The sequence below is a fragment of the Castor canadensis genome, chromosome 2, assembly GCF_047511655.1.
Source record: "Castor canadensis chromosome 2, mCasCan1.hap1v2, whole genome shotgun sequence".
Lineage (NCBI taxonomy): Eukaryota > Metazoa > Chordata > Mammalia > Rodentia > Castoridae > Castor > Castor canadensis.
The window spans coordinates 25,481,501-25,493,324 of NC_133387.1; the positions used below are offsets into that span (position 1 = coordinate 25,481,501).

At 41.6% G+C, this 11,824-nt stretch overlaps 1 protein-coding gene across 2 annotated transcripts; it reads right to left on the bottom strand.

The window, feature by feature from the left end:
• Positions 1-321: 321 nt before the first annotated feature.
• Garin1a (golgi associated RAB2 interactor 1A) lies at positions 322-10,651 on the bottom strand. 2 transcript variants are annotated; one of them, XM_020160005.2, is made up of 5 exons: positions 10,499-10,651; positions 8,889-9,067; positions 7,335-7,584; positions 1,720-1,838; positions 322-517 (listed from the first exon to the last, which is right to left on the bottom strand). In XM_020160005.2, the coding sequence occupies exons 1-5, from the start codon at positions 10,649-10,651 to the stop codon at positions 322-324; spliced, it is 897 nt and encodes a 298-aa protein (XP_020015594.1). The 2 variants fall into 2 exon arrangements, with proteins under 2 accessions (XP_020015594.1, XP_073911467.1); XM_074055366.1 differs by having other exon boundaries at positions 8,889-9,092; positions 10,497-10,651.
• Between the last annotated feature and the right edge of the window lie 1,173 nt (positions 10,652-11,824).

The window sequence follows — 11,824 nt, forward strand, 5'->3', positions numbered from 1 at the left end:
CCTCCAGAAGCCTGATCCCATACACTAGTTTTCTTAGCTTTACTCAGATGCTTTGGGGCTTCAATTATGCATACAGTAACTTCTTTCTCACTTATTTTCCCAAGGTGTAATCTCCTGTTCCTGGTGAGTTCTTCCCAGCCCAGAGACTGCTCATACTACAACCTATCACAGCTAGGGGTTTGCTTGGAGGTTTATTGGTGGAAGTATGGAAGCACCTCATTATAAGCACCATCTTACCTCTCCCATGGTCACATGGCCCACCGTGCGAAACAGCACTATAGGAGGTATAGCAAATACACAGAAGTCAGTTTTGACTAGGTGTCAGGGTCCCAAGAAGTTCTCTCCTAGGGAACTGGCTACAGGAACCTGTGGGAAGTACTCATCTGGGTTCTCTTGTTCCCAGAGGCTGTGGCTCAAGGTGGCTCTCATGGGTACATTCAAACTGACTGGAGATGCCACCATCGAAGATGTCTTGCAATGGGTGGACTCAATTATTTCAGTGGCACTGTTGTCGTTTCTGTGGGAGCCAGGGAATTTCAAAGTCATTGGAAGCAATAGAAGAAAAAAGAAAACACTGTTAAAAATAGACTTTAAAACCCGTTTTCTCATTATGTTTTTCCTTTTTCCAGAGCCAATCTAAAGGCACTTGAAGTCTTACACAAGGTGGCCCCTTAAAGGAATGCCAGGTTTCATGGACCACTCTAGATCCAGGCCCTGAATGGACTGGTGACTATATGAAACGGACATGTCACAGTGTCACCTGAGTTGGGATTGAAAGGCCAGGGAGGAGGATCTCAAAGAACCCAAGAAAGCTTCTAAGAGAAAAGGTCAGCTTAAAGTATTAGAAAATTGAAAGAGTAGTGGCAACTCAGTTCCCCACTAGGAAAGGATGTCTTGATGGGGCCAGGGTGAGGGTAGCAAGCAGGTATGATAAGTTCAGAATTCTGATGATATTCAGGTACTAGACATTTTAACTTTAGAACTGATCCTGCTAGGGTTTGCGTTGTGGCTCAGAATGGCTCATGTGATAGAGTGCCTACCTAGAATTAATGCTGATTTGGCAATTTAAAGGGACTTGAAGACATATTCTAAAACGGAGCCTTGTGCTATGGGGACTTCCTAGAGAAGTAGCTTTTATCCTGGGGCAAGAGGAAAACTACTCCCACTGAAAAAAACAAAAGGAAGAAAAAAAATTGCATTTTGATGGTACCTTTACAAGTTGTACTAAGCACCTCGGTTGCACTCTCTTGCTTGGGGTTTCTGTTGATTGTTACAGAGAGAACTTAATTCACTTAGAAAATTAATAAACTTTGAATCTAGGAGTAGTCTCCCCTCTGGGTTTCTGTCTGTTCTGTCCATTTTACAGAACAGGTAGTTGAGGGAAGAAAGTAGGGTCTTACCCAAGGGACCCTTTTGAGCTGGAGTTGGAGGTAGTCAATGCTAATCCCATGAGTCGGATTTACTAGCTTGCATTTCTTAGAATTAACTCAAATCCTCTCATTGAAGACCTGCCATATGAAAACACTGGGGTTTGTCTAGGGGATGAATGTTCAGATTAAGAGACCCAAATATTGTGAACTCTGTTTTTAAGGACAGACTTACAACAAAGTTGAGGGACAAAGTCACGTACATGACTGTCTAGAATAAAAAGAAGAAATGGAGCTAGGTTGGTAGAGGATAGCATTGACCCTGTGACTCCTTGCTGGGGACAGGACCCACCTGTCTGCTGTGAGCGGGGACCTTCCTGAGAGTTCCAAGAAACCATCACTGGTCTGCTCAGCTACCAGCAGCAAGAGTGTCTCACTGGTCTGGGAGGATGACGGGAGGCTGCTTTCAGGCTGTGTGGAGAAATGTGAGTCAGAGCCAGGCTGCTTATGGAGCATCCATGGCCTTCTAGGGTATAGCCCTGAAAGAACTTGTGCGATTACGCTTGAGCTCTGCAGGCCAGCCTGGGAGTCTGCTCCTTGAACAGTAAGGCACAAAATCATTAGACCAATACTGGGAGTCCCTGGTAAGAACCTTCTCTCTCTTTCTTTCCTTTCTTTCTTTCTTTCTTTCTTTCTTTCTTTCTTTCTTTCTTTCTTTCTTTCTTTCTTTCTTTCTTTCTTTCTTTCTTTCTTTCTTTCTTTCTTTCTTTCTTTTCTTTCTTTCTTTCTTTCTTTCTTTCTCTTTCTTTCTTTCTTTTTCTTCCTTTCTTTCTTTCTCTTCCTTCCTTCCTTCCTTCCTTCCTTCCTTCCTTCCTTCCTTCCTTCCTTCTCTTCTTCTTCTTCTTCTTCTTCTTCTTCAGTGCTGAGGTTTGAACTTAGGGCTTTGCACTTGCTAGGCAGAGACTCTTACCCACTTGAGCCATATGTCCAACCCCACACCCTCTCTCTGATGGGCTGTGGAGGATACTCTGTCCGGAGCAGAAGATCTGGGCTGTGAAGCAGCTGGTTTCAAAGCTAGTGCTTTTACCCCTAAATCATACAACTGAATGAGAGCAGGAAAGTATTTAGGTTTGGGGCAATCCAATCTGATGCTTTCCTTCCTGTGCTTCTATCAAGCAGGACTGGGAAAGGCCTTCTGAGTGTCAAAAAATCACCTTAAGAGTTTGAGAATGAGCTCAGTGGGAGAGCACTTGCTTAGCATGTGTGAGACCCTGGGTTCCACCCTCAGCACTGTAGAAAAGAAAAAAGCTGAAGCTGGGCATGTGTGTACATGCCGATAACCCCAGCATTCACAAGGCCGAGACAGAAGGATTATGAGTTGGAGGCCTGTGTTACATAGCAAGGATCAATTTAGCCTGGGCTACATAGCAAGATTCTGTCTTAAAAAAAAAAAAAGCAAAATAAATCAAAGGGTAATGTAAAAAAATAAAGTATATAAATACATATGTAACAATTTTTTTTCTTTTTCTTTTATTATTCATATGTGCATACTAGGCTTGGTTCATTTCTCCCCCCTGCCCCCACCCCCTCCCTTACCACCCACTCCGCCCCCTCCCTCTCCCCCCCCCCAATACCCAGCAGAAACTATTTTGCCCTTATCTCTAATTTTGTTGTAGAGAGAGTACAAGCAATAATAGGAAGGAACAAGGGTTTTTGCTGGTTGAGATAAGGATAGCTATACAGGGCATTGACTCACATTGATTTCCTGTGCGTGGGTGTTACCTTCTAGGTTAATTCTTTTTGATCTAACCTTTTCTCTAGTTCCTGGTCCCCTTTTCCTATTGGCCTCAGTTGCTTTAAGGTATCTGCTTTAGTTTCTCTGCGTTAAGGGCAACAAATGCTAGCTAGTTTTTTAGGTGTCTTACCTATCCTCACCCCTCCCTTGTGTGCTCTCGGCTTTTATCGTGTGCTCTCACTTTTATCGTGTGCTCTCGCTTTTATCATGTGCTCAAAGTCCAATCCCCTTGTTGTGTTTGCCCTTGATCTAATGTCCACATATGAGGGAGAACATACGATTTTTGGTTTTTTGAGCCAGGCTAACCTCACTCAGAATGATGTTCTCCAATTCCATCCATTTACCAGCGAATGATAACATTTCGTTCTTCTTCATGGCTGCATAAAATTCCATTGTGTATAGATACCACATTTTCTTAATCCATTCGTCAGTGCTGGGGCATCTTGGCTGTTTCCATAACTTGGCTATTGTGAATAGTGCCGCAATAAACATGGATGTGCAGGTGCCTCTGGAGTAACAGTCTTTTGGGTATATCCCCAAGAGTGGTATTGCTGGATCAAATGGTAGATCGATGTCCAGCTTTTTAAATAGCCTCCAAATTTTTTTCCAGAGTGGTTGTACTAGTCTACATTCCCACCAACAGTGTAGGAGGTTTCCTTTTTCCCCGCATCCTCGCCAACACCTGTTGTTGGTGGTGTTGCTGATGATGGCTATTCTAACAGGGGTGAGGTGGAATCTTAGCGTGGTTTTAATTTGCATTTCCTTTATTGCTAGAGATGGTGAGCATTTTTTCATGTGTTTTCTGGCAATTTGAATTTCTTCTTTTGAGAAAGTTCTGTTTAGTTCACGTGCCCATTTCTTTATTGGTTCATTAGTTTTGGGAGAATTTAGTTTTTTAAGTTCCCTGTATATTCTGGTTATCAGTCCTTTGTCTGATGTATAATTGGCAAATATTTTCTCCCACTCTGTGGGTGTTCTCTTCAGTTTAGAGACCATTTCTTTTGATGAACAGAAGCTTTTTAGTTTTATGAGGTCCCCTTTATCTATGCTATCTCTTAGTTGCTGTGCTGCTGGGGTTTCATTGAGAAAGTTCTTACCTATACCTACTAACTCCAGAGTATTTCCTACTCTTTCTTGTATCAACTTAAGAGTTTGGGGTCTGATATGAAGATCCTTGATCCATTTTGAGTTAATCTTGGTATAGGGTGATATACATGGATCTAGTTTCAGTTTTTTGCAGACTGCTAACCAGTTTTCCCAGCAGTTTTTGTTGAAGAGGCTGCTATTTCTCCATCGTATATTTTTAGCTCCTTTGTCAAAGATAAGTTGCTCATAGTTGTGTGGCTTCATATCTGGGTCCTCTATTCTGTTCCACTGGTCTTCATGTCTGTTTTTGTGCCAGTACCATGCTGTTTTTATTGCTATTGCTTTGTAATATAGTTTGAAGTCAGGTATTGTGATACCTCCTGCATTGTTCTTTTGACTGAGTATTGCCTTGGCTATTCGTGGCCTCTTGTGTTTCCATATAAATTTCACAGTAGATTTTTCAATCTCTTTAATGAATGTCATTGGAATTTTGATGGGAATTGCATTAAACATGTAGATTACTTTGGGGAGTATCGACATTTTTACTATGTTGATTCTACCAATCCATGAGCATGGGAGATCTCTCCACTTTCTATAGTCTTCCTCAATCTCTTTCTTCAGAAGTGTATAGTTTTCCTTGTAGAGGTCTTTCACATCTTTTGTTAGGTTTACACCTAGGTATTTGATTTTTTTTTGAGGCTATTGTAAATGGAATTGTTTTCATACATTCTTTTTCCATTTGCTCATTGTTAGTGTATAGAAATGCTAATGATTTTTCTATGTTGATTATATATCCTGCTACCTTGCTATAGCTATTGATGATGTCTAGAAGCTTCTGATAGAGTTTTTTGGGTCTTTAAGGTATAGGATCATGTCATCTGCAAATAGGGATATTTTGACAGTTTCTTTACCTATTTGTATTCCTTTTATTCCTTCTTCTTGCCTAATTGCTCTGGCTAGGAATTCCAGTACTATGTTGAATAGGAGTGGAGATAGTGGGCATCCTTGTCTGGTTCCTGATTTTAGAGGGAATGGTTTTAATTTTTCTCCATTAAGTATAATGCTGGCTGTAGGTTTGTCATATATAGCTTTTATAATGTTGAGGAACTTTCCTTCTATTCCTAGTTTTCTTAGAGCTTTTATCATGAAATGATGTTGGATCTTATCAAAGGCTTTTTCTGCATCTATTGGGATGATCAAGTGGTTTTTGTCTTTGCTTCTGTTAATGTGGTTTATTACGTTTATTGATTTTCGTATATTTTATTGATTTTCGTATGTTGAACCACCCCTGCATCCCTGGGATGAAGCCTACCTGGTCGTGGTGAATAATCTTTTTGATGTGTTGCTGAATTCGATTTGCCATTATTTTGTTGAGGATTTTTGCATCAATGTTCATTAAGGAGATTGGCCTATAGTTCTCCTTTTTGGAGGTGTCTTTGCCTGGTTTTGGGATAAGTGTAATACTGGCTTCATAAAATGTGTTTGGCAGTTTTCCTTCCCTTTCTATTTCATGGAACAGTTTAAGGAGGGTTGGTGTCAGTTCTTCTTTAAAGGTCTGATAGAATTCAGCAGAGAATCCATCAGGTCCTGAACTTTTCTTTTTGGGGAGACTCTTGATTGCTGCTTCAATTTCATTTTGTGTTATAGATCTATTCAGTTTATTAATTTCCTCTTGGTTCAGTTTTGGATGATCATATGTATCTAGAAATCTGTCCATTTCTTTAAGATTTTTGAATTTATTTGAATATAGGTTCTCAAAGTAGTCTCTGATGATTTCCTGGACTTCCATGGTGTTTGTTGTTATTTCCCCTTTTGCATTCCTAATTCTACTAATTTGGGTTTTTTCTCTCCTCATTTTAGTCAGGTTTGCCAGGGGTCTATCGATCTTGTTTATTTTTTCAAAGAACCAACTTTTTGTTTCATTAATTCTTTGTATGGTTTTTTTGGTTTCCATTTCGTTGATTTCAGCTCTTATTTTTATTATTTCTCTCCTTCTATTTGTTTTGGGATTTGCTTGTTCTTGTTTTTCTAGGAGTTTGAGATGTATCATTAGGTCATTTATTTGGGATCTTTCAATCTTTTTAATATATGCACTCATGGCTATAAACTTTCCTCTCAAGACTGCCTTAGCTGTTTCCCATAGGTTCCGGTAGGTTGTGTTTTCATTTTCATTGACTTCCAGGAACTTTTTAATTTCCTCTTTTATTGCATCGATGATCCACTCTTCATTAAGTAATGAGTTATTTAGTTTCCAGCTGTTTACATGTTTTTTGTCTTTACTTTTGTATGTAACAATTTTTAAACTCTGAAAATCAGATGCCACTTTTTAACTATGATATTAGAAAATTATTTTAAAAATTACACTATTCAATTGTGATAAAGGAACACTATATAAGGAAAAATGCCTGTGATATAATTCAAAGTGTAAAACAAAAAGCCCCAGTGTTTGGTAATATACACAGTTGGCCCTCAGTATCCGTGGGGATTGGTTCCAAGACCCCCTCCAACACCAAAACCCATGGATGTTCAAGTTCCTTACATAAAATAGCATAGTCTTTGCATAGAAACTGCACATATGCTTCTGCTTAAAATCATCCCTAAATTACAATGTAAATGCTATGTAAATAGTTGGCATACTGTATCGTGTAGGGAATAGATAACAAGAAAATAATCCAACAGGTTCAGTAAAGATGCAAATTTTTCTCTGAATTTTTTTTCAGTACTGGGGTTTGAACTCAGGGCTTATACCTGAGCCACTGCACCAGCCCTTTTTTGTAATGGGTTTTTTTTTTTTTTTTGAGATAAGGTCTTGTGAACTGTTTACCTTGGCTGGCTTTGAACCTCTATCCTCCTGATCTCTGCCTTCTGAGTAGCTAGGATTACAAGCGTGAGCCACCAGTGTCCGGCTTTTTTCTGAATATTTTTGATCCAGGGTTGGTGGAATCAATGGATGAGAACCCCGCATATATGGAGGGCCAACTGTATATTTGTATATATGTGTATTTTATATATGTGTGAATCTGTATGTACATATACACACAATGTCTATGTTTCTCTGCAGACCCTAAAGGGAGGCCCCCACTTACTGTTGTTTCCGTGGAGGAGCTGGGCATCTTGGGCACCAGGCAGTGAGTAAACTGAATTCTTGGGTCTTTGGTGGTGATGGATAGACCTTTCTGCAGAATTTTCACCAGGCGGATCCAGAATTGAAACACGGCCTCTGGATGTTTTTCGTGGAGCCTCAGGTAGTAGATCTTTTCAGTCACTGTGCGAACCCGCAGGATGCGCTGGATCCGGTCATAGATTTGTAGCTCCACATATTTCAGGGGGAGAATCCTAGACATAACCAAGAAGTTTCTACGTTGGTGCCTCCCGCTGGCAGGATGCAGAAGTTAGAAAGCACCTGTTTTGACAGTGGGAATGGCTGAGACTGACTCCTCTCTGGTTTCTAGGACTTTCATTGTTAGACTGCCCACATCAATAACAACCACACTATTGATGTCTAAGAGCTCATTTAATTCTCACAACCACCCTTTGGTGGAGGAAAGGTAAGTAAGTATTACTAGATCTATTTTATAGATTTTGAAATGGAGGCTCAGAAGAGCTCAGTGGTTTGGCCAAGTTTAAGTTTAGTGGGAATTGCAATGAAGTTTTCCTGTCTCCATTTCTAGGTCTTCTCCCTGTATCTTCATTAGTTGTGTTGAAAAGAGAAGGATAAGCCTGGCACCAGTGCCTTCACTTTCCCTCCTTACAGCTGTCTCCAGGGCTGGGAGGGCCTGACAGCTCACAATGGCAGGATGACATCAAAGAATGTGAAGGGTAACAACAGGAAAGGAAAAAAAGAAGAGGACAGGAAGGATAGAGGATATGTGTACCTCTTTCTACTGGCTCCAAACTAGCAGTTATAATAGCCTATTCCACTTCTCAAACATTCAATCTTTTCCCAAGTGGAGGGAAAATGACATCCTAAGATGGGTGTAGTAGCACTCACAGACCAGAATTATTCATGAATATACACAAAATTCCTCATCAATAGCACATAGATATATTATGTTCACGGACTAGAAGATTCAGGAGTAAGATGTCAGTCAATTTTCTTCTAAATTGATCCTAGCTACTCAGGAGGCAGAGATCAGGAGGATCGAGGTTCAAAGCCAAATAGTTCACAAGACCCTATCTTGGAAAGATCCAACACAAGCAAGAGCTGGCAGAGTAGCTCAAGTAGTAAGCGCTTGCCTAGTGTGAGGCCCTAGTTCAAACTAGTATGGGGTGGGGGGAGACAGATCTGTTTCCTATACATCCAGTACTTTTTTTTTCAATCTCAGCGTCTCGTAGTTCTATTTGGTTTTCATATTTCTGTCTTTTCTTTGCAAACTCCTTACATTTATATTCACAAAATGAAAGGAAGCCAACTTCCTAAAAAACTGGGCTTGAGACAGGAACTATGAATGGTTCCCTCCCCAGCATGAAATATGGTGCTTAGTATGTACAGACACTAAATAGATATTTGTTAAACAAATGGGTTGAATGATGTTTTAAAGAACATTGTCCTTTCTTCTGATCTAAAATCCAGCAGTAGAATAACACATATACCACTCAATTGTCCTGCCCCCTGGCCCCTCCCTCCAGCCTTTCTTTACCTGCTGAGGGTGATGACAGGGGCAACACCAGGTGTGCTCCAGGTGGGACTCTGGGGCCAAGTGACATTGGCCATCAGGAGGACATTGGGGAGTGGCAAGGAGGGCACTGAAGAGGTCACTCCAAGAATCACGTTGGTAGATCCTTCATAGACATCCATCCAGTCCCCAGGTTTAGTGACCTGGAAATCAACCCCAGGTGCATGGGTCAGAAAGGAGCAGAAAAGGTTGGTGAAATGGCTCAAGTAGTACAGCACCTGCCTAGCAAACGTGAGGCCCTGAGTTCAAACCCCAGTGCTGCAAAAAAAAAAAAAAAGAAAGAAAGAAAGGAAAAGAAAAAAGAAAGGAGCAGAAGACACAGGAAGGAAGGATAGATACAGATGCTGGAAAGGGGCACTTCAACTTGGTGACAGGTGTGGCACCCTGATCAGGGCCATGACCAACTATTAGTCACTTTTGTTGGTTTCCTCAAATAAATTAAATTCACAGCAATAAGAACCCTGTATGGCTAGGCATGATGTGTGGTACAATCCCAGATACTCCAGAGGTGGAAGGTGGGAGGACTGTGGTCCAAGGCTGGCCTGGGAATATCTCAAGACCTTATCTGAAATACAAACAAAAAAGCAAAAGGACTGGGGGTGTGGCTCAAGTGATAGAGAGCTTATCTAGTAAGGATGAGTTCTTAAATTCAAACCCTAGTACCGTATAAAAAAATTTTTTAAAAACCCTGTGTGACACTTCTCTGTAACCTTTACATTATGTTTTTTTTTTTTAATGTACTAGTAAGCAAAAACTGAGCAGCACTGAAATTTTTTGCTCTTTCTTCCTTGGGTAGGAGAAGCTGGCACTGACTTCTAATGGCTTGGAAAGGAGACCACACAAAGATACTCCCTAAAGGGGAGGAGAGTGTGGGAATAGGTGTTGAGTGGAGAAGACCCAGGTCCTCAAGCTGAGGGAGCTTGGGGTTTCCCTCAGGATGAGGAAGGGTCAGCTTGTTCCTTGAGGAATAAGCCTGGGGATAAGCTGGTCCCTTCTCTCTGACATAGAGCTTGCTTGGGACAATTACTTTATACCTGATAAACCCAAGTCAGAAGCTTCTTGGCCCAGGATACTAAGAGTCTTTGCCTCTCCTGTCTTGAACACCTAAGCATTTTTGATATGCTTGCTTGCTGACTAACTGGTTCCACCACATGGGGTCAAGGCAGACCACTTGTGGGAGGCAGGCAGCACCTGGATGAGATCTGGTCCATATTCAGACAAGCACTCCCCACTCTAGCGGCTCCACACTTCTCTAGGCTACAGATGTTGACTTCCATTGGTCATAGCGCCACTCTCTGGGGAGAGCAGCCCAAAGACAGTGCCTGTGAACCTGCTGGAGACTGAGCTCTGATCTCTGCTTTATGAAGTTTGAATCTAGTGCCTTAAGGTTTGTGCTCTAGAAGAGCGCACCCTCATGCTGATGACACAAACTGAAGTGAACTTGGGACCCAGACCTGTGGTTTGCTCTTGCTTTGGTGACTTCTTTCTCCTCCCAAAGCTTTGTTAGTCTTCTAACCCCTGGGACCAGATTCTGGAAAGGGCAGGACAGCTGGCCCTAAGACGTACAGAGATACCTGGATAAAGTTGCTTTCAAACACCACTGAGTTGGAGAACAAGTTGAATTCCGGAGAACGAATCAGTTGACAAAGAAGGCCATCTTCCACCCCAAGTTCCACTCCAGGGCCTGATTCCCTGACCACAGGAGGGAGGCCCCTAATTTTACTCATTGGTTCTTGGGAAGAATGGGCTGGGAAACATTTCTGGGGCCTCACACGGATCCAGCCCAAGTCCAAGGTGTTGGTGGGACCACTGCTTCCCCCACCTCCACAGCTCCACTTTCCCTCCTTACTTACAGCTGTCCACCAGGACTGGGAGGGCCTGTCAGCTCACAATGGCAGGATGACATCAAGGAATATGAAGAGTAACAACAGGAAAGGGAAAAAAGAAGAAGACAGAAAGGATAGAGGATGTGTGGGACTCTTGTGTACCTCTTTCTACTGGCTCCAAACCAGCTGTTATAATATCCTATTTCACTTTTCAAACATTCAATCTTATCCCAAGTGGGGGGAAAATGACACCCACAATTATAGCTGGGTGTAATGGTGTTCACAGATCAGCATGATTCATGAGTAAACACAAAATTCCTCATCAATAACAAACAGATATATTATGTTCATGGAAGATCCAGAAGTAAGATGTCAATTCTCTCCTAAATTGATTGACACATTTAACAAAATCCCAATCAAAATTCCAGATGGCTTTTTAAAATGGAAATTGGAAAAGATAGGCTGTAGTTATTTTTAAAATAAAAATTTTAAGAGGCAACACATTCACAAGGTCCAAACATCAGAAAGTATCAAAAGAGAGACAGTGAAGAGTCTCCTTCCTACCCCTGCCTTTGGTTCAGTTCCCACTGGTACCAGAAAACTGGTCCCTTAGCCTTGAGGCCAGTTCACAATTTACAAATAATGAGAGCAGGGTTTTGAGGAAAAGGAAATAAGGTTTAATACTTGTCAGATGAAGGGGAGGACAGGGATAGTCACCCTCTCAAAGCACTGTCGTCCACTTCTGAGGGACAATGTCCGCCTAGGGGCTTAGCTTGACTGTGACCAGATGCATGTCACCATGCCCACTGGCCTTGACTTTCCAGGTATCCAATGCCACTTATCTGAAGCTGTATGTCTTGGCTGCCAGGTTTACTGCTTAGGTGGTCAGTAAGAGATAAGAAGTAGCTGCCTGGTCTGATTGGAGAGCAAAATGAGTTAATCTTCCTTACTGAATTCTCTAGCAATTAGATGAAGAGGGAAAGAAAATAAGTTTACTTAACAGTAAACTGGCCAGCAGGCAAGCTGGCTATACAAAAAGTGTTTTGTGTGTGTGTTCCCTGTTACACCACTACA